General features: G+C 45.3%; 1 protein-coding gene across 1 annotated transcript; it reads left to right on the top strand.

The window, feature by feature from the left end:
* ABHD10 (abhydrolase domain containing 10, depalmitoylase) lies at positions 1-22,148 on the top strand. Its single transcript, XM_069756445.1, has 5 exons — positions 1-387; positions 12,563-12,746; positions 14,159-14,270; positions 20,856-20,993; positions 21,279-22,148. The coding sequence occupies exons 1-5, from the start codon at positions 288-290 to the stop codon at positions 21,618-21,620; spliced, it is 876 nt and encodes a 291-aa protein (XP_069612546.1). The 5' UTR covers positions 1-287; the 3' UTR covers positions 21,621-22,148.
* Positions 22,149-23,185: the final 1,037 nt, after the last annotated feature.

The following is a 23,185-nucleotide window of genomic DNA, read 5'->3' as shown; positions in this document are numbered from 1 at the left end:
GGCGGCTGGATTGCTTCCTGCTGGTGAACGCTATTTACCATGCCCCGGGGTCCTGATAGAATCATAAATGTAATGTGTAGAGCAGAGCAGTTGCCATAGCAACTATAAAGATAACTGCGCTTCCAAACTAACGCTCAGAGACGCAGAAGACCCCTCCGATATTCAGCAGTGCGCTCAGGATCGCCGGCCGCACAGTAATCAGCCTTGTCACGTGTGCTCCAGAGGACTTGTGGCAGACTTCCGGGTACGTCAGAGTTGGCGGGGCTCACGAGCTGTCGGTGAAAGATATGGCGTTTAGAGCGCTGGGCAGACACCGCTCGTGGGTTCTGCGGCTGTGCCAGCATGAGGCGGCCATCCTGCAGGCCGGAGGCACCTGCCACCGTCCAGGTGAGTGTGTGGCCGCCAGGTGGCGCACTGCCCGTGCGGGGTATTACACGTCCTGTATGACTGCCCCTGGCTGGGGAGCTGTGCGGCATCAGGTGGCTCATTTCCATGCCGTGCAGGTTAGGCTACGTTCAGATTAGCGTTGCGCGCCGCTGCGTCGGCGACGCAACGCACGACGCACGCAAAAACGCGTTTTGCGACGCGTGCGTCGTTTTTTTGACGAAAATCGGACGCAAGAAAAATGCAACTTGTTGCGTTTTCTTGCGTCCGACGCTAGCGTCAAAAACGACGCACGTGTCGGAAAACGCAACAAGAAAAACGCATGCGTCCCCCATGTTAAACATAGGGGCGCATGACGCGTGCGTCGCTGCTGCGTTTCCCGACGCAGCGTTGTGAAACGCTAATCTGAATGTAGCCTTACTAGCCGTGCTGCTGGCCGCCCCTCAGCGGTATTACCCCTCCACGTCACTGGGGTTTTCTGTCAGTGATCCTCCCCATGTTTTACACCTGCTTTCTGTCCCAGCTGTTTATGGCACAAGCCCAGGTTCCATTCCTGATGTGGTAAGTTCTGTTGCAGGTACCGTGTGGTTATGGCTCGCTCTTCCGCGTTATTCGCTTTTGTGAGGGCTATTTGGTTATCTTCATCGGCTAGCGCTGACCCATGTCATTCAGTGAGGCAATGATGATGGCCAATTTTTTCGCTGACAATCTGTGAAAAATATTTGCAGCATGCTGCAATTTAGCTCTGTATTCAAATGAGAAAGAGAAAAATCAGATGCCACACGGAACATCATTATGGCATCCGCTCTTTATAGATACATTGTGTGACGACAGCGTCTTATCTTAATTGATCAGATGTCTATTTTCAGTAGAGGTACCTTCACACATAACGATATCGTTGCTTTTTGTGACGTAGCAACGATATCGTTAAGGAAATCATTATGTGTGACAGCGACCAACGATCAGGCCCCTGCTGTGATGTCGTTGGTCGCTGAGGAAAGTCCAGAACCTTATTTCGTCGCTGGACTCCCCGCAGACATCGCTGAATCGGCGTGTGTGACACTGATCCAGCGATGTCTTCACTGGTAATTAGGGTAAACATCGGGTTGCTAAGCGCAGGGCCACGCTTAGTAACCCGATGTTTACCCTGGTTACCAGCGTAAAAGTAAAAAAACAAACACTACATACTTACCTACCGCTGTCTGTCCCCGGCGCTGTGCTCTGCTCTCCTCCTGCACTGGCTGTGAGCGTCGGTCAGCCGGAAAGCAGAGCGGTGACGTCACCGCTGTGCTTTCCGGCCGCTGTGCTCACAGTCAGTGCAGGAGGAGTGCAGAGAAGCAGAGCGCCGGGGACAGACAGCGGTAGGTAAGTATGTAGTGTTTGTTTTTTTTACTTTTACGCTGGTAACCAGGGTAAACATCGGGTTACTAAGCGCGGCCCTGCGCTTAGTAACCCGATGTTTTCCCTGGTTACCCGGGGACCTCGGGATCGTTGGTCGCTGGAGAGCTGTCTGTGTGACAGCTCTCCAGCGACCAAACAGCGACGCTGCAGCGATCAACATCGTTGTCGGTATCGCTGCAGCGTCGCTGAGTGTGAAGGTACCTTAAGCCAAGAGTCATTGACTGTTATCTATATGTTGACTTTTGAATTTGTGTTTTTGGTTGGTCATGAAAACAGACTTTCGTTCACATAAGCCTGCAATATTGACTAAGTTGACTATTGATGTGACATATTGTGCTGTTATACTGGATCACTAGAGATTCAGGATAATTGAACAATGATGTTTGCTGATATGTTGATTACACAGTGTCCAGGTCAGCTAGCTTATTGACTTGCAAAACAGGAGGAATAACCATGCAAATAGATTAATTAGACAATGCGAGTTGATCTCCTCAACAGTCTTCCCCTTTACTTCTGGATGCCAGCTTGAAGGACAGTTGTGAAGTATTAAAAGAGGATATACAGTGTATGTTCCTCTGTAACAGATAGCTCCTTATACAGAAATACATCCAGACCTCCAAAGAACCAGAGGCTTTCTACAAGACAGCAGCCAAGACATGGCTCCATCACGAGGGACACAAATGTGATGTTCTACAGGATGACAGTAGGGGAAAACTGCCCCAGCTGAAAGAATGCAGATCTGCTCCATTGACCATCACTGAACCACGGATACATTTGGAGCGGTCAGGATTTGGACCCATTTGTCATTTGAGGCCCATGTATGTTTGTGAAAGCCAGTGATGGGACCCTACGTTCACCTGGACCATGGAGATGTTCGGAGAAGCCAGGTTGTGGCTTTGTGGACTGTCAGCTTCATAAGCTTGTTGTGGCCTCCTCTCTCTGCGTGCCACAGGTGAGGTAGGTGTTACTGGAAGCTTTGAAGTCACAACTGCTCTTATCACGGCAGGTCAGCGAAGGGTGAGACTCTGTAATTTGCACCATCTTGGGTATTTTGCTGGCACTCTTCTATGTGTTATTTGCCCGTTTTTGCGGTTGAATAAAGTATTGCCACATTTTTACCCTCACCCTGTGTTGTCTGAGTAGTATTTCTGCCCATGGGGAAAGGAGAGCGGGCGTTTCGGTTTGCGGACTAGGGCACTCACTGACAAGTGAGAAAAAATCATCCCACTCTCCTGGATGAGAATGGGACTATTAATTTATTTTTGTTTGCAGCCTAAGGCTACTTTCACACTAGCGTCGGAATCTCCCCGTCGCAATGCGTTGGGCAGAGATTCCGACGCTAGCGTTTAACGCACTGCACAAAGGGTGCAGCGGATGCATTTCTCCGGCGCATCCGCTGCCCCATTGTGAGGTGCGGGGAGGTGGGGGCGGAGTTCCGGCCGCGCATGCGCGGTCGGAAAAAGCGGTCCGTCAGGAGCAAAAAACGTTACATGTAGCGTTTTTTGCTCCCGACGGTCCGCCAAAGCACGATGCATCCGTCGCACGACAGATGCGATGTGTGGCAATCCGTCGCAATGCGTCGTCAATACAAGTCTATGGGGAAAAAACGCATCCTGCAAGCACTTTTGCAGGATGCGGTTTTTCTGCAAAACGACGCATTGTGACGGATTGCAGTTAACGCTAGTGTGAAAGTAGCCTAAGTTGCACATTTAACATGTGTGGATTTTATGGCAAACCTGTCACCAGGTTTGGCCGATGTGAGATACGGCCACCGCCTTTCAGGGCTTATATACCCCATTCCATAATGCTGTCTTATCTGCCCCCAACCCGACCTGTAAGAACTGAAAAATACCGTATATACTCGAGTATAAGCCGAGATTTTCAGCCCAAAATTTTGGGCTGAAAGTGCCCCTCTCGGCTTATACTCGAGTCAAGGTGGGTGGCAGGGTCGGCGGGTGAGGGCGCTGAGGCATACTTACCTAGTCCCAGCGATCCTTGCGCTGTCCCTGCCGTCCCACGGTCTTCTGTGCTGCAGCTTCTTCCCCTCTTCAGCGGTCACGTGGGACCGCTCATTACAGAAATGAATAAGCGGCTCCACCTCCCATAGGGGTGGAGCCGCCTATTCATTCCTCTAATCAGCGGTGCCGGTGACCGCTGATAGAGAAAGAAGCTGCGGCACCGAAGACCAGGCAGAGGGACAGCGCGAGGATCGCCAGGACTAGGTAAGTATAGCATATTCACCTGTCCTCGTTCCAGCCGCCGAGCGTCGCTCCATCTTCCCGGCCGGCGCCTCCATCTTCCCGGCGTCTGCACTCTGACTGTTCAGGTCAGAGGGCGCAATGACGCATATAGTGTGCGCGGCGCCCTCTGCCTGATCAGTCAGAGCAGAGACGCCGGGAAGATGGAGGCGCCGGAACGAGACGCCGGGAGCTGCAATCAAGGGAGGTGAGTATGTGTTTTTATTTTTTTATTGCAGCAGCGGCGGCGGCAGAGATTTATGTGGAGCATCTATGGGGCACAGTGAACGGTGCAGAGCACTGTATATGGCACATCTATGGGGCACAGTGAACGGTGCAGAGCACCATATATGGCACATCTATGGGGCACAGTGAACGGTGCAGAGCACCGTATATGGCACATCTATGGGGCACAGTGAACGGTGCAGAGCACTGTATATGGCACATCTATGGGGCACAGTGAACGGTGCAGAGCACCGTATATGGCACATCTATGGGGCACAGTGAACGGTGCGGAGCACCGTATATGGCACATCTATGGGGCACAGTGAACGGTGCAGAGCACCGTATATGGCACATCTATGGGGCACAGTGAACGGTGCAGGGCACCGTATATGGCACATCTATGGGGCACAGTGAACGGTGCAGAGCACCGTATATGGCACATCTATGGGGCACAGTGAACGGTGCAGGGCACCTTATATGGCACATCTATGGGACACAGTGAACGGTGCGGGGCACAGTGAACGGTGCAGAGCACCGTATATGGCACATCTATGGGGCACAGTGAACGGTGCAGGGCACTGTATATGGCACATCTATGGGGCACAGTGAACGGTGCAGAGCACCGTATATGGCACATCTATGGGGCACAGTGAACGGTGCGGAGCACCGTATATGGCACATCTATGGGGCACAGTGAACGGTGCAGAGCACCGTATATGGCACATCTATGGGGCACAGTGAACGGTGCAGAGCACCGTATATGGGCACAGCTCTGGGGAAATATGAACGGTGCAGAGCACTATATGGCACAGCTATGGGGAAATAATGATCTATTTTTATTTTTGAAATTCACCGGTAAATGCTGCATTTCCACCCTAGGCTTATACTCGAGTCAATAAGTTTTCCCAGTTTTTTGTGGCAAAATTAGGGGGGTCGGCTTATACTCGGGTCGGCTTATACTCGAGTATATACGGTAGCTTTTATTATACTCTCCTGCGGGCGGTCCGGTCCGAGGGGTGTCGCAGGTCCTGGTCTGACTCCTCAATCTTCTTATGATCCTGTTTGCTTCATGTGGATGACGTGTCTCGATACATGCCCACTGCAGTACTTTATTCTGCCCAGTCAGAGCAGAGAAGTACGCCTGTGCAGGAGCACGATGCCGGGGAGACTGAGGATGATGTAGGGACGTGTCATCCTCACAAAGCAAGACTGTATTGATACAGATTTAAATCCAAATACCTGGAAGTTTCAAGAACAAAGCAGCTTTATCTAAAACATGACATACCAAGTAGAGATCTAAACCGCAGCGATAAAAATGCATTTAAAGGGAACCTGTCAGCAGGATTGTGCACAGTAACCTACAGTGTCAGGTCTGCGCTGTTATACTGATTACAATGATACCTGGGTGATGAAATCCGCCTTGTGGTTGTTGTTTAATCCTTGTTTTCAGTTTTGAGTTAATGATATTCTCGTGCTCCGGGACGGCCTGTGGGGGTTTTTCATGTGTTGATCTGCTTAGGTATTCATAATGCAGACTGCTGACAGGTCACTGATCCCTCACTGACCTGCCCCCTAGTTTACATAATGAATGAATGAATGTATGTATATACTGAAGAAAAAAAAACAACAAAAAACTGCAGGCAGATGCTGGCCGTGGCACCTGTGCTGTAGCATAATCGCATGTGTGCTGTGTTTATAATTAATGTGGTTGAGGTTATCCTGATTTGGAAAAAACCCCATTTAAAAATGGCGCCTGCGCAGAAGCAGCTGTCGATGTAAATTGAGGTGTTCCAATAGCTGCTAATGTGCCATCTTGCTAAGGAAAAAAAACCAATTCCTCCTCCAAGATGATGACGATACCTGCTGCCTACAGTTGGGTCAGCATGTATCGGACATTGGCTGTAGTATCCCAGCCATGTATGTTTGTCCCTAAAACACTGCAACATTTCGGAGATGAACACTTTAATAGCCGCCGGCTACTGAGCCACACTAATGACTAGTTGTACAGGCGACTTCCCTCCGCCCAATGAGTGACTGGCAAGCCTCTGCCTACATGCATACATGGGCACAAGCTTGCCAGTTACTGTCAGCAGGCGGGGACTAGCTGTAAAACTAGTCATTAGCTCGGCACAGGCACTAAATGATGTCTGAAAAATCATCACTGCTGTTATCAGACTGTGTGCTGGCACCTTCACCATTATATGCAGGAGGATTTTGCCATCCTGCTTGTTGAGACCCCTTTTCTAAGTGATTATTCAGGGATTCCTATTCCTACATAAGTTGTAATATCACAATAATTTTGATTTGCAAACCTCATGGATCACCCATTTCATCATGAAAGCTCATCATCTGTTTCTCACTGTAATGTTCAGCAGTGTTGTGATAACTTAAGAAAACAGCAGAATTACCGTATATCTGTCCATCAGTTTGTGACCAAACAGTAATTGTGCCTGTGGCAATGCTGTGTCCCAGTTATGAGCACACAGCAGTAAATGTAGCGTTATATATTGAATAATGTAAACATTCCCATGTGAAAGAGGAGAATGCTTTATGAAAGCCTGGCAAAATCACTTCTATCATGATGTTCTACACAGTAAGGCATCTTGTGGAGGGATCACTGCATGGTAAAGCAAAACCTCTACATACAAATCACTGTACATGTTGTAGAAAATGTCATTCTAAACCAGACATCTATAATATAAGGCTGGGAGCGTCATTTTGTCCGAAGCCTTTATAGACTGCGCAAGCGCCGGCGCAGTCTGCACCCCACAGAGTGACGCAGCCCAGGAGATCGCGGTATGCGTAAGCACTGAACGTACACCACGATCTCCAACGGAGAGGCAGGAACGTGCCAGGAGGGTGCGTATGCTATATTCACCTTTCCCGTTCCAGCGTTGCGTGCCGCTCCGTCTTCCGGGTCCTCTGCCTGTGACGTTGAGTTCAGAGGGCGCGATGACGCGCTTAATGCGCGCCGCCCTCTGACTGAACAGTCACAGCCAGAGGACCCGGAACACGGAGCGGCACGCAGCGCTGGAACGGGACAGGTGACTATAGCAAGTGTTGGGGGGCCTGAGCTAGCGGCGACTCCGGCACCTGACCCCCACAGCGCGCCGGTGTCCCCGCCTGCTCAGGCCCCCCAGCACTCACCCGCCCAGCGACGATAGGTGAGTATGTTTTTTTTTTTTTATATATCGCAGCAGCGTACGGGGCATATACTATGGAGAATCTTATGGGGGCCATCAACCATAATGCAGCAGCATACGCGGCATATACTATGGAGAATCTTATGGGGGCCATCAACCATAATGCAGCAGCATACGCGGCATATACTATGGAGCATCTTATGGGGGCTATCAACCATAATGCAGCAGCATACGGGGCATATCCTATGGAGCATCTTATGGGGTCCATCAACCATAATGGAGCAGTATATGAGGCATATACTATGGAGCATCTTATGGGGGCCATCAACTTTTATGGAGCAGTGTACGGGGCATATACTATGGAGCATCTTATGGGGGCCATAAACCTTTATGGAGCAGTGTACGGGGCATATACTATGGAGCATCTTATGGGGGCCATCAACCATAATGCAGCAGCATACGGGGCATATACTATGGAGCATCTTATGGGGGCCATCAACCATAATGGAGCAGTATACGGGGCATATACTATGGAGCATCTTATGGGGGCCATCAACCATAATGGAGCAGCATATGGGGCATATACTATGGAGCATCTTATGGGGGCCATCAACCATAATGCAGCAGCATATGAGGCATATACTATGGAGCATCTTATGGGGGCCATAAACCATAATGGAGCAGTATACGGGGCATATACTATGGAGCATCTTATGGGGGCCATCAACCATAATGCAGCAGCATACGGGGCATATACTATGGAGCATCTTATGGGGGCCATCAACCATAATGCAGCAGCATATGAGGCATATACTATGGAGCATCTTATGGGGGCCATCAACCTTTATGGAGCAGCGTATGGGGCATATGGATGGGAGCAGCAAATTACAGAACAGTGGCGCAGGATGGGAGCAGCAAATGACAGGATGGAGGCGCAGGATGGGTGCAGCACATGACAGGATGGGGGCGCAGGATGGAGCAGCACATACCAGGATAGGGACGCAGGATGGGTGCAGCACATGACAGGATGGGGGCGCAGGATGGAGCAGCACATACCAGGATGGAGACCATATACCAATATAAATGCTCGCCACCCGGGCGTAGAACGGGTTCAATAGCTAGTTAAAAATATCCAGCTTGAAGAAAACTTAGAACAGACCAACAATGTAGAATTGGAGGTGGTCCAGTTGGCAGAATGAAGGAGCAGAGATGTACAGTTGAAATAAAGTCTACACACCTGTTTAAAATGCCAGGTATTTGTATTTTTCCTCCTTTATGGTCAGTAATAGTTTGTACAATTTAATAGAAAAACAAACTAAAGTAATGTGGTTGTGTAAATATGTACACCCCTAAACTAATACTTTGTTGACGTTTCCTTTAAATTAATGCATTGCACATCTAGAATTGCCAGTCGTTGTTCTCTCTTCCTTTTTAGTAGTCCTTCAAATCTGTCAGATTGCAAGGGCAGCTCCTGTGTCCAGCTCTCTTCAGGTCACCCAGAGATTATCAATTGGATTCAAGTCTTGGCTCTGGCTGGGCCTTTCCAAAACGTTGACATTTTTATGGAGAAACCATTTTATTTGTTGATTTTGGAGCATGCTTATTCTAGAGCATTCCCTATTATTATTATTATTATTACAAAATTGACTGATATTTGGAATTCATTACTCCCTCCACCTTTACTAAATCTCCAATTCCAACTACCAAAATATAGCCCCAAAGCATAATGCTGCCTACACCATTTTTCACCATGGGTATAATAATAATAATAATAATAATCTTTATTTTTATATAGCGCTAACATATTCCGCAGCGCTTTACAGTTTTTGCACACATTATCATCACTGTCCCCGATGGGGCTCACAATCTAGATTCCCTATCAGTATGTCTTTGGAATGTGGGAGGAAACCGGAGTGCCCGGAGGAAACCCACGCAAACACGGAGAGAACATACAAACTCTTTGCAGATGTTGTCCTGAGTGGGATTCGAACCCAGGACCCCAGCGCTGCAAGGCTGCAGTGCTATCCACTGAGCCACCGTGCTGCCATTTATTCCATGGCGCTTTACATGTGAATACGGGGCAAATATAGACAAATACATTAAACATGAGCAGATAACAAGGCACACGAGTACATAAGGAGGGAGGACCCTGCCCGCGAGGGCTCACAGTCTGCAGGGGGTGGGTGAGGATACACTAGGAGAGGGAAGAGGGTATAGTGTTCTTTTGGTGATGCGCAGTGTTGGCTTTGGGACGAACATACGTTTTGGAATTATGAGAAAAAAAAAAAAGTTGAATGTTAGTCTCATCAGACCATAACTTGACTACACACATGCTTTTGGCAGCGTTAATGTAGGTTTTGGCAAAATCTAGCCAGGCTTGGATGTTTTTCTTTGTTAGAAATGGCTTTCATCTTGCCTACCTGACTGGACAAAAATATAAAGAATATGTACAGTCATGGCCAAAAGTATTGATACCTCTGCAATTCTGTCAGATAATACTCAGTTTCTTCCTGAAAATGATTGCAAACACAAATTATTTGGTATTATTATCTTCATTTAATTTGTCTTAAATGAAAAAACACAAAAAGAATTGTCCTAAAGCCAAATTGGATATAATTCCACACCAAACATAAAAAAGGGGGTGGACAAAAGTATTGGCACTGTTCGAAAAATCATGTGATGCTTCTTTAATTTGTGTAATTAACAGCACCTGTAACTTACCTGTGGCACCTAACAGGTGTTGGCAATAACTAAATCACACTTGCAGCCAGTTGACATGGATTAAAGTTGACTCATCCTCTGTCCTGTGCCCTTGGTTGTACCACATTGAGCATGGAGAAAAGAAAGAAGACCAAAGAACTGTGAGGACTTGAGAAACCAAATTGTGAGGAAGCATGAGCAATCTCAAGGCTACAAGTCCATCTCCAAAGACCTGAATGTTCCTGTGTCTACCGTGCGCAGTGTCATCAAGAAGTTTAAAGCCCGTGGCACTGTGGCTAACCTCCCTAGATGTGGACGGAAAAGAAAAATTGACAAGAGATTTCAACGCAAGATTGTGCGGATGTTGGATAAAGAACCTCGACTAACATCCAAACAAGTTCAAGCTGCCCTGCAGTCCGAGGGTACAACAGTGTCAACCCGCACTATCCGTCGGCGTCTGAATAAAAAGGGGCTGTATGGTAGGACACCCAGGAAGACCCCACTTCTTACCCCGAGACATAAAAAAGCCAGGCTGGAGTTTGCCAAAACTTCCCTAAAAAAGCCTAAAACATTTTGGAAGAATGTTCTCTGGTCAGATGAGACAAAAGTAGAGCTTTTTGGGCAAAGGCATCAGCATAGAGTTTAAGGAGAAAAAGAGGCATTCAAAGAAAAGAACACAGTCCCTACAGTCAAACATGGCGGAGGTTCCCTGACGTTTGGGGGTTGCTTTGCTGCCTCTGACACTGGACTGCTTGACCGTGTGCATGGCATTATGAAGTCTGAAGACTACCAACAAATTTTGCAGCATAATGTAGGGCCCAGTGTGAGAAAGCTGGGTCTCCCTCAGAGGTCATGGGTCTTCCAGCAGGACAATGACCCAAAACACACTTCAAAAAGCACTAGAAAATGGTTTGAGAGAAAGCACTGGAGACTTCTAAGGTGGCCAGCAATGAGTCCAGACCTGAATCCCATAGAACACCTGTGGAGAGATCTAAAAATGGCAGTTTGGAGAAGGCACCCTTCAAATATCAGGGACCTGGAGCAGTTTGCCAAAGAAGAATGGTCTAAAATTCCAGCAGAGCATTGTAAGAAACTCATTGATGGTTACCGGAAGCGGTTGGTCACAGTTATTTTGGCTAAAGGTTGTGCAACCAAGTATTAGGCTGAGGGTGCCAATACTTTTGTCTGGCCCATTTTGGGAGTTTTGTGTGAAATGATCAATGTTTTGCTTCATTCTCTTTTGTGTTTTTTCATTTAAGACAAATTAAATGAAGATAATAATACCAAATTTGTGTTTGCAATCACTTTCAGGAAGAAAATGAGTATTATCTGACAGAATTGCAGGGGTGTCAATACTTTTGGCCATGACTGTAGTTGCGAAGATTGTTTGCCATAGATACCACCAATGGGTATCAGATGAGTAATATACCTCAAAATCATCTGTTGTATGAGAGAGTTTCTGGAGCTTCAGCCTCTGGGCCATTTCGCCCTGCTCCTTCGGGGGGCGTGACACTTCAAGACTGTTTTCAGTGTTTCATGGTATAGCTAAGGCCTTGGTAAAAAAAAATTTTCTAACCTTACCCTGATAACAATCAATGATGAGATCCCTTTGCTATTTAGCTGTTTACGGACCATGGCTTTTGCTGTAAAATGCAGCTAAGATAATGTTAGGAAAATTCAACTACAACAGGGTAAACTTCAGATGTGTGGGCAGCACGGTGGCTCAGTGGTTAGCACCGCAGCCTTGCAGCGCTGGGGTCCTGGGTTCAAATCCCACCAAGGACAACATCTGCAAGGAGTTTGTATGTTCTCTCCGTGTTTGCGTGGGTTTCCTCCGGGTACTCCGGTTTCCACCCACATTCCAAAGACATACTGATAGGGAATCTAGATTGTGAGCCCCAATGGGGACAGTGCCAATAATGTTTGATGTTTGAAAAGCGCTGTGGAATTAATGGCGCTATATGAGTGAGTAAAATGAATAATAAATAATTATGGGATTAATTAGAATCACTTTAAATGCTGGCAGCTGTCTACTGACTACTATTTAACATGAGATTACATGTGATTGGCTGATTCTTGACACAACCACGTCCCCAATTATAAAAGGGTGTCCACACTTCTGCAACCACATTATTTTAAAATGTCAAAATGATTTGTTTCTTTTCAATTGAATTGTACAGAAAAGTGACTTTTTAAAGGTTTGCATGGAAAGTAATTTCTTCACGTGTGTATGTAATATATAATCTATACTGTATTTCACTATAAAATCCAGGAAATCCCCAGCATTTGTGAGCGTATTAATCATCTTCATCCCCAACTTAGAATATTATTGCAAATTCACTAGTGTATGAAGTGAATGAGAACGTATTTAAGACTCCACTTATAAGCATAAAAAAAGCTCTATTTAAGGATTTTTCAATGCAGTTTTTATATTCTTTACAGGTCTTTGAATTCCTTTCTGTTTCTCTCCAGTTTACAGGTTGAAATCTTCTATTCAGTACTTGGCACGCAAAGATTTGCCAAACTTGGCTTACCAGAAACTAAAAGGCAAGAGTCCTGGAGTCATTTTCTTGCCTGGTTTTGCCTCTGACATGAATGCGCAGAAAGCTGTGGCCCTTGAAGACTTTTGCAAATCTCTGGGACACTCATTTATACGGTAATGCCAATAATATCCTACAAGTCTGCTTGTGTTTTTGTATAAAAAGATATGGGCACTTGTGACCTGATTTACAGTCACCACCAGGTTGTTGCCACCGAATTCTAGCGATGCCGCTGTGTTTTGCGGTTTCAATACAATCAGTGTTTTATAATCAGAAGTTTATCATTAGAGGACAACTGGCCTCGTGTAGCCAATCCCACACCCAGCACTAATTATCAGCTCTGTCACTATACAATGTACACAGAAACCTGTGGTGTGAACAGGGTTATACACAGCTCAACTACTGAGCTCTGCTAGATCTGCAGCAGAGAAAACTGTGATTCCATCAGAACTGTTGCATCCAATAAACTAAGTGGTACATTCCTGAAATTGGGGTCTCTGTCCGTACTACCTCATACTGCTGTCAGATTACACAGAAAATACCTGTTGACGGATTTTCCTTAAATCCATATACTTGATGCTCGTCTTGATAAGTTCAGGTGCACTTGGAGGAGCAATGAGTGCAGTTCCTCCAGGATATACTGGACTTTGCACTCTGCTACCAAGGACAATATAATGAGATCACGATTGGACTCTTCTGTAAAAGTAATTTACGATGTAATAGTAAGTAAAGGGTGGGCCATGTATATGGATACACCTAAATAAAATGGGAATGGTTCGTGGTATCAATTTCCTGTCTGTGGCACATTAGTATATGGGAGGGGGAAAGCTTGTCAAGATGGGCGGAGACCATGGCGGCCATTTTGAAGTTAGCCATTTTGGATCCAACTTTATTTTTTCCAGTGGGACGAGGGTCACGTGACCCATTAAACTTTTTGGGAATTTTCTAAGAAAAACAATGGTGTGCTTGGTTTTAATGTAACTTTATTCTTTCATGAGTTATTTACAAGTTTCTCTTTGTTTACAGCCATTGACATGTCGCAGAGGTTAGCATGTGAGGAGTGGATAGAAATTGTGTTGATGTCTGGTGAACGCAGTACCCGGGTCATTGCAGCAGATTTCAATGCAAGACACCCTACACAAGAAAACTGTCACCATTCCCATGTTATTTAGGTGTATCCATATAAATGGGCCACCCAAAAAAGTTTGCCTCATCACTCAACATAAAGTTCTGTGTAAACTGAGGGTCCTGTTCCTATTTTTGCTTTGCCCATTCAGCAAATTCAGCGCACTGATCTGGGTTACCAACTATTCCCATTTCATTTAGGTGTGTCCATATAAATGGCCCACCCTGTATAAAAACACCAGTTTATGTAGGTCCAGGTCAAAATATCACAGTTCTGGTCACAAATGAAAAATATTTACTGGAAGGGGATTACCAAACCCCCTCTACCACATCAAAACAGGCAGTAACAGGTTTTTGTTTTTTTTGTATCTTGTGTTTTTTTTTTTTTTTTTTTTTTTTTTAGGTTTGATTACAGTGGATGTGGAAGCTCTGAGGGCAATATGAAAGAGTGCACTATTGGAAAATGGAAGAAAGATGTACTTTCAATTTTGGATGATGTGTCTGAAGGCCCACAGGTTAGCTTCCTAGACTTTTGCTTAACCCATTCCCGACATGTGGCGTAATAGTACGTACATGTCAGACTCCCCCCTGTTTGATACGGTCTCTGGCACTTTCCGGGCACGTGACAGCTGATCTATGCAGCTGACATGTGCCATCCACCCGTGGCTGTTAACTGGTTAAATGCCGTGATCAATCTCTGAGAGCAGCATTTAACTCATGCTTACAGGAAGCGTGTCACTAATCCCGCCCATCGGTGACCCCGTCACATGATTGCGGGTCACCAATGGGTCGGCATGACAACCAGAGGTATGCAGCAGACCTCTATGGTTGTTATTGCCAGATTGCTATGAGTACCGCCCTGTGGTTGGCGCTCATGACAAGTGAGCATTTCTGCTACACACAGGCGATTTGATCATCACCTGTAGCAGAGGTAATCAAAGTACTGCAGCTTCTAGTTTCTCATGGAGACTATTGAAGTATGCAAAAAAATGTAAATATTAACAAAATGAAAAAATAAAAGTTCAAGTCACTCTTCTTTCACCCCTTTTAAGATAAAACAATAAAAAAAAATCAAATGTACACATATTTGGTATTGCGGCTTTCAGAATCGTCTGATCTATCAACATAAAATAATTAACCTGATCGCTAAACGGTGTAACAATAAAAAAAATTCAAAACGCCAGAATTGCTTTTTCCAGGTCATCCCTCATGATAGCACCACAGGAGGTTGCTCTTCATATCCTTGATAGGGACAGGAACACAGAAGAGGTTAAATAGCCCCTCCCCACCTCCACCCTTCAGTGTTTTTCCTGTCCCTATCAGGGACGGATGCAGGAGAGAGATCGCATCAGGTAAAAACCCGATCTTCCTAGAGAAGTCAGGTCTCGGTAGAGCAGGAGCTCCTGAGTGCGGTCCCATCCTCCTGGAGGGGGCTCTGGCTGCGGGAGTCTGGAGACCGATGGAGGTCCCTCCGCGACTAGGTAGAGCTGTGTGCTCCCCATGGACTGCCTCATCCCCTCACAAAGGGGCTCTGAGACAGCAGCTGCGGCTGCGGTGCTAGGCGCTCCACGTGCGGCCGGCGCTGGCGTCGTTCCCCGGACGTCCGGTCCGGCGCTCCGGTCGGAGGTGACGACTTCCGGGGGGCGGGGCCGGATTCCCGGGGTCAGCGGCGCCGATGCATTTCCGGAGGCGCCGAGAAGCTGCGGGGGGGGTGAACAGAGACCGGAACAGCATCCGGACTATGCGCCAGAGTCTAGGTCCCAGGCTGGTCAGCGTGCGTTCCAGATGACGTATGCGCAGTACAGCTGGGGACCTGAAATCACTGTGGAGGCCAGCAGCTGAGCTCAGAAGGAGGACAAATCAGATGTCTTGAAGCTGGGTAAGACTGACTACTTAATGACGGACATCTGACAGCACACTTTGACTTAGGGAGATGGAAGGTGCTACTCGCCCAGACGTCCAATCCTTAGAGCTACACACGGACCATGTGAGTAGTACGTGGTAGGGGATGCATTACAGAACTTTAGTTCCGTAGCTACAGGGATCTCCTTTACATTTTCAGGATAAGGACATTCCCGAGAGGTCAACTACTAAAAAAAGGACTATTAGATGTCCATTGTGCACCACCAAGCTCCCAGACGGCTATAAAAAGAAGTTATGCGAAAAATGCATCGCCAAACTTCTAAAGGACGAACAGGCTTCGCTATTAGATAATATCAAATCTATGATTAGAGACGAAGTCCAAGCTACGGTGTCTACAATGGTGCCACCCCAGTCTCCGCGGCCTAAAAAGCCTAGATGGGATATGGATTTGAGTTCCGAGGAAGGAGAGACCTCAGGTTATTCTGATCCGGGCTCAGATGAAGAGGATAATACATTGGCTGTGCTTCCAGAAGAACGGAAAAAATACCTGTTCTCATCCAAAAATACGGATGTACTGCTAAAGGCAGTGAGAAGCACTATGAAAATAGAAGACTCTTCTGAGCCACTATCAGTTCAAGATGAAATGTTTGGGGACCTGAGAACTCGCAGGAATAGAGTTTTTCTGGTCAACAACCACATAACAGCAATGATAATGGAAGAGTGGGAAGACGTGGGGAAAAAATTAGTAGTCCCAAGAGACTTCAAATACCGTCTTCCCTTTGACCCAGAAGAAACTAAGGTCTGGGAATCGGTTCCAAAGATTGATATTCCTTTGGCTAAAGTCACAAGGAAAACAGCTATTATGAAGACGAATATATCGGCTACCTCTGTAGCAAGGTCCATGAGTCTTTGGGTGGACGAGCTGGAGAGTCATATTAAAAACAGAACTCCAAGAGAGGAAATCCTTAAATCTTTTTCAGTTTTGAAAATGGCGACTGATTTCATGGCAGATGCTTCAGCGGAATCAGTACGTTTTGCTGCTCGGAATAATGCACTGTCAAACGCAGCGAGAAGGGCATTATGGCTGAGATCGTGGACGGGAGATACCCAATCCAAGAACAAACTGTGTTCGATTCCATTCTCAGGATCTCATGTCTTTGGTCCAGTCTTTGACGAGCTACTCGAAAAAGCGTCCGATAAGAAAAAAGGCTTCCCGGAAGAGAAACCAAAAAAAACACAATTTTTTCGGAAAACTCGCTCCCACCCAAGACAGGACTACAGAGGAAAAGGGAAGTCCGGCAGGTGGAGCTACCCTAAAGGGGGCAGAGGAATAGGTTCCTTTCGAGACCAGTCAACAGGACCCAGCAAACAATAACGTCAACAATATAGGAGGAAGACTACAATACTTCCAAGAAGAATGGCCGAACATAACTCAGAATCAGTGGATTCTACAGACAGTTGCACAGGGTTACAAGATAGCGTTTACTCATCTACCTCCCCAAGAGATTCTGCTTAACACAGACGGAGTCGTCAGCAGTACATCAGACTGCTAACAGACATACAGGAACTCTTGGAATTAAACGTCATAATACCGGTACTCCATCATCAACGTTTTCAGGGGCGGAAGAAAAGATTCATTGGACAACAGGATGTGGTTACCCAGCGAGGTAAAGCAGTCCCTCTCATGGTGGATCAACATAAAAAACCTCAAAAGAGGAAAACCATGGAAAATATCTCCATGTGTAAACATAACCACCGGTGCAAGCTCAAGGGGCTGGGGAGCCCACATAGAAGGTCGATACCTTCAGGGGACATGGCCACCATCGATATGCGACAATTCCTCCAATTACAGAGAACTCAGGGCGGTCTGGGAAGCATTAAAGAGGTGCCAACATGAGATTCAGGGACACCACATCCGAATCTTCTCGGACAACTCGACCACGGTAGCTTTTCTCTTACATCAGGGAGGACCAAGGCACTGTCCACTTCAAACATTAGCAGAAACAATATTCTCCTGGGCGGAAGATACCGTGAAGTCCATCACAGCAGTACATCTGAAAGGTTCACAGAACCAAATCGCGGACTTTCTCAGCAGAGAAAAAGTACAGCCGTCAGAGTGGTCTCTAAACGGAGAAGTCTTTACTCAGCTAATTCAACAATGGGGCTCTCCACAAATAGATTTATTTGCCTCAAAGGGCAATACAAAAACGAAAGAATTCTTTTCATTAAATCCAAGAGACAATCCAACCGGCATAGATGCCTTGGCTCAACATTGGGACATGGAACTTGCATACACGTTCCCTCCACTAGCCCTAATTCCCAGAGTTTTGAGGAAAATTCAGGAAAGTCTAGCTGTAGTGATCCTAATAGTGCCATATTGGCCCAAGAGGAGCTGGTTTCCTCTGCTGAAGTGGATGGCGGTGGAAGACCCAGTGCTGCTACCACTGAGACGGGATCTTCTAATACAAGGACCACTGGTCCATCAAAATCTAAAGATGCTACAACTCTCAGCGTGGATCTTGAAAGGGAGATCTTGAGATCAAAAGGACTGTCGGAGTCAGTTATCTCGACCATGAAAAAAAGCAGAATGCCGGTGACCTCGGCTATATACCAGAAGATTTGGAAGAAATTTTCTGCACAGAGCAAAACTCCAATATCCGTTCTCCAACAACCAGATATTCCTCAAATCCTAAATTTTCTCCAAACAGGTTTTGAAATGGGCTTGAGACCTAGTACGCTAAAAGTACAAATCTTAGCTTTAACTGCCTTTTATGATTATCCACTAGCAAATCATCCCTGGATAATGAGATACATCAAAGCTACACAACGTATCAGACCAACAATGCGAAGCTCAGCACCCTCATGGAACCTCACTTTGGTACTAAATGAGCTACGGAAAGCTCCATACGAGCCACTTGATCAGGCAGACCTAAAGTCTGTAACATTTCAAGACTGTCTTCCTGGTCGCAATAACGTCAGCAAGGCGAATAGGCGAAATTCAAGCCCTGTCCATAACAGATCCATACGTAAAGATACAAGAAGATTGCATCGTTTTAAAGTTGGATCCTTCATTTCTTCCAAAAGTTGTGACGGACTTTCACAGAAACCAGGAAATAATTTTGCCTACGTTCTGTCAGAACTAAAAAAATGATAAAGAACATTCTCTTCATTCCCTGGATGTTAAGACAACAGTATTGCAGTATCTAAAACTTAGACAGCTGGAGAATTGATTCAAACCTCTTTATCCAGATGTCTGGGAAGAATAGAGGCAAAAAAGCCTCAAAAGCGACTCTGGCCAGATGGATTAAATCTACCATTTGCACCGCGTATACTTCAGCCGGTGAATCTCCTCCAGATCACCTAAAAGCCCACTCACTAAGAGCAGTATCTGCTTCATGGGCAGAGAGTGCGGGTGCATCCATGGACCAAATTTGCCGGGCGGCAACTTGGTCTAGCTCAAATACCTTTTGCAAGCACTACAAGCTGGACGTTCTTTCAAAGCAACAGACTGGCTTTGGGAGAAAAGTCCTCCAAGCTGTAATCCCGCCCTAATAGGAGTTATTTGGTATTTCTCCTGTGGTGCTGTCATGAGGGACGACCTGGAAACTAGGAGTTAGTCATACCGGTAACGGTATTTCCAGGAGTCCATCATGACAGCACCCATTATTTGCCCTCCCTTGAACTCCTGTCTGATGTGTGATATGAACATGTATAGAGAGGAAGTTCAATAAAATTGTGTTGTATCCATCCTGGTCTGGTACTTAGTAAAATCACTGAAGGGTGGAGGTGGGGAGGGGCTATTTAACCTCTTCTGTGTTCCTGTCCCTATCAAGGAAATGAAGAGCAACCTCCTGTGGTGCTGTCATGATGGACTCCTGGAAATACCGTTACCGGTATGACTAACTCCTAGTTTTGTGGTCAATAAAATGCAATAATGGGTGGTCAAGAGATCGTATCAATACAATTGTCAACTTGGCATGCCACGCAAAAAAAATAAGCCCTTACCCAGCCCTATCACTAAAAATGGAGATGTTGCATGTCTCGGAAAAATGGCGCCGCTTTTTTTTTTTTTTTTCTTCTTCTTCTTTTATACAAGTGATGAAAAAAAATCCAAAATGTAAATATTGAAGAACCTAGACATGTTTGGTGTCTAGGAAATCGTAATGACCTGGAAAATCATAATGGCAGGTCAATTTTAGCATTGGGTGAACATGGTAAAAAAAACAAAACAAACTGTGGGATTGCACTTTTTTTGCAATTTCACCGCACTTTGGAATTTTTTTTCCCTGTTTTTCAGTACACAATATGTTAAAACCAATGGTTTTGTTCAAAAGTACAACTTGTCCTGCAAAAAATAGGCCCTCACATGGCCATATTGACCAAAAAATAAAAAAGTTATGGCTCTGGGAAGGAGGGGAGCAAAAAACGGAAATTCAAAAACTGAAATACCCCTGGTTGTTAAGGGGTTAAAGAAGTTGTCAACTACTATTTTTTTCATTGATAGGATAGGTCACCAATGTCTGATTTGGCCAGGGTCTGACGCCTGGCACCCCTGCCGATCAGCTGCTATAGGTGTCAGCGGCCTCCGCCAGCCATTTTCTGGTAGTGTCCGAGGCTTGGTACTGCACATCCACCTGTTGTTCAAATCAGTAGGAGGCAGATGTGTGGTATCCTGTGGCAGCCAACATCAGAAGACGGCCAGCTCCGTAAGTGCGTACTTCTGGCCGGGTCGGTCATCAATGGAAAAAGTAGTGGACAACCTCTTCTATGAACTTTTTTTTTTTTTTTACTAGTGAGGAAAAATATTGTGTATACTCTGAATTCTCACTCGTGAATTGACACAACACACACATGTACAAAAGAGCCTTCATTGTGTATAACAAGTGGGACTGATTTCCCATTAATATTGTACTGTTTGAATCGTACAAACTACTCGGGAAGATTTGGATAAGCAATAGATACTAGTTCATATATCTGGGCTACTCTGTTTGGGATTTCATAACATAATAGTTTAATCTATATTGCTAGGTATAAAAGCCTTTATTAAAAGTTTGAAGCACAGTAGACCAGCAAATCTCCTTTATATAAACATAGGACTACAACTCAAAGTGTGCCAACCACTGTCAGACTACTCAGTTGATGAGGGCGAAACGGCTCAAAACCAAGTAAAATTCTGTCTGAACTTTGCTTTGCTTTCAGTTGCCCTCTTTTGATTTATTTTTTCTATGTTCTGTCAGATACTAGTTGGCTCAAGCATGGGAGGGTGGCTCATGCTACTTGCTGCGCTTGCCCGGCCCGAGAAGATTGCAGCTCTTGTTGGTGTTGCCCCTGCTGCAGACCACTTTGTTACAGTATTCAACCAACTTCCATTAGAGGTATCTCATTTGGACATGTAATGTAACGTTTACAGATTTGTGACCTTTTTGTTGTAATTGAAATCCTAAGAAAATACAAGTAGATACATTTCAAATATTTGCACATGTTACAACTTGTTCGTTTTTTGTTTTTTTTTATTATCATAAATGGCAGCTGATATTACATGTGATAATCAGAACCTATGAATGAAAAAATATGGCACCATGTTGCCAATGCAGAGCAAAGTCTAAAAACAGATTGTGTTTGTAATGAGATTTTGTGAATTTATCTTTTCTATATTCCAGGAAAGAAAAGCAGCTGAAGATACCGGTGAATGGAAACTTGCCTCAAAATACAGTGAAGATGGGTTTTATACCATACCTTGCTCCTTTATTAAAGAAGCTGAAAATCACTGCTTGTTAAATAGCCCTATACCTATAACGTCTCCTGTCCGACTCATTCATGGCATGAAAGATGAGGATGTTCCTTGGCATGTATCTATGCAGATCGCCGACCGGGTACTCAGCACTGATGTAGACGTCATTCTCCGCAAACACGGCCTACATCGGATGAGTGAAAAAGATGACATCAAACTTCTTGTATACACAATTGATGATTTAATTGATAAACTTACTACTTTGGGGTGACTTCCCATAATCTGCGCAGTAACATACAGCTTTACTTATCGGTGATGCTCTTTTTCAGCGTTACACAATAGATGTTTGCACAAATACTACCTGCTAATAACGGTGGATAACAAACCTCTTTTTATACTTTTTCTCATCCGTATTCCCTATGTTTTATACTGCCCTTTTCTACATCCCGTGGTAAATGTGAATAACTTCCTCAAAATGTACAGAACTGAAAGAAATCACTTTCCTAGTGAGAACACTATGGCTTGTAATGTTTACAGAGAAATAAACTACACATATAAAGCGCACTTTCTGCCTGTAGAAATAAGTACACCAATGCCTCCCGGAAGGGACTGCACTGGTCCATGCACAAGTATTGAAACCGTACTGCATGGTGCCTGCAAGTCCCTTTAGGTCACCAAGTATCCAGTTTTTTGCCAATACCTTAATGTAGTATTTTAAGTTTCATTACTGAGTTTTACACTTTAAACTGTACCAGTGACTGCACATCCTGATAAATAATTTGTGTGAAAACGTTTTAAAGGGGTTCCTTCATTTTGTCTTGAGCCTCATTTAGATATCTGATTCTTTCTCGTACACATGAGGGACTTTTTTTTTTTTCATCCATAAGGCTGGGATCCCATTAGCGTATGGCATCCAGTGATCATCGGATGCGTTCTGCTAATGACTCTCGGCTCCTGCTCTGCTGTAAGAGAGGATTGGAGCAGAGCTGCGGAGGAGACGGAGAAAGTAATTTCTCCATCTCCTCTGCTGCCGGCGTCAGTGGGAATCGCGCTGTACTCAGGCAATGTTTCACACGCACCCATAGATTTGAGTGCTTGCAATTGATTCTCGGGTGCAATCGCAGCATCTTTAGCTTTTTTTTTTTTTTCCTCCTGATATCTGTTAAAACCTTTCAAATTTGTTCTCCTTTCTGTGGAAATTATTTTTCTGTATCTGATATTTAGTCACTTTTCATCCCATCTTTAAAAAAAAAAATCTTTCAATACCTTATGCAATTTTACACAAACATAATTCAGGCTTCTTTATCTGCCATCCAGATTCATGAAGTGGTCTTCTTTTTTGTGTTCAAATAAAAAATGAGAAATCTGTGGTTAGCCATTCTCCAGGGGGGCACCTCAATATCCTAGATTGTATATGATGTGCCCCGGCTACTAATGGCTAGATACCTACCGCAGATTGCTACGTGCTCATGTTTGACCGTTGGGTCTGTGGCAGGGTTTCCCGCCCCCATTTTCTCTGTCCACTTTTTTCTTTAAGCTCACCCAATAGGAAGGAGCATTTGATGTGACCTCCTTTTCCTGAATAAGGGCTCATGTGAAAGAATCTTATCGATTATATGTACATGATACTCGGCTCAAGCTCTGATCAATGTTGGAGCCGAGTGTTAGTTTAACCCCTTAACCCCAAAGGGTGGTTTGTATGTTAATGATTGGGCCAATTTTTACAATTTTGACCACTGTCTCTTTATTTAATCGTCTAAGGGTCACTTCCATCTGTCTGTAACGGAAATCCCGCGTCACTGATTGGTCGCGGCCGGCAGGCCACAACCAATCAGC

The sequence above is a fragment of the Ranitomeya imitator genome, chromosome 3 (genome assembly GCF_032444005.1).
Source record: "Ranitomeya imitator isolate aRanImi1 chromosome 3, aRanImi1.pri, whole genome shotgun sequence".
NCBI classification, from domain to species: Eukaryota; Metazoa; Chordata; class Amphibia; order Anura; family Dendrobatidae; genus Ranitomeya; species Ranitomeya imitator.
The sequence above is the reverse complement of the archived record's forward strand: the minus strand, read 5'-3'. Positions and strand labels throughout refer to the sequence as shown.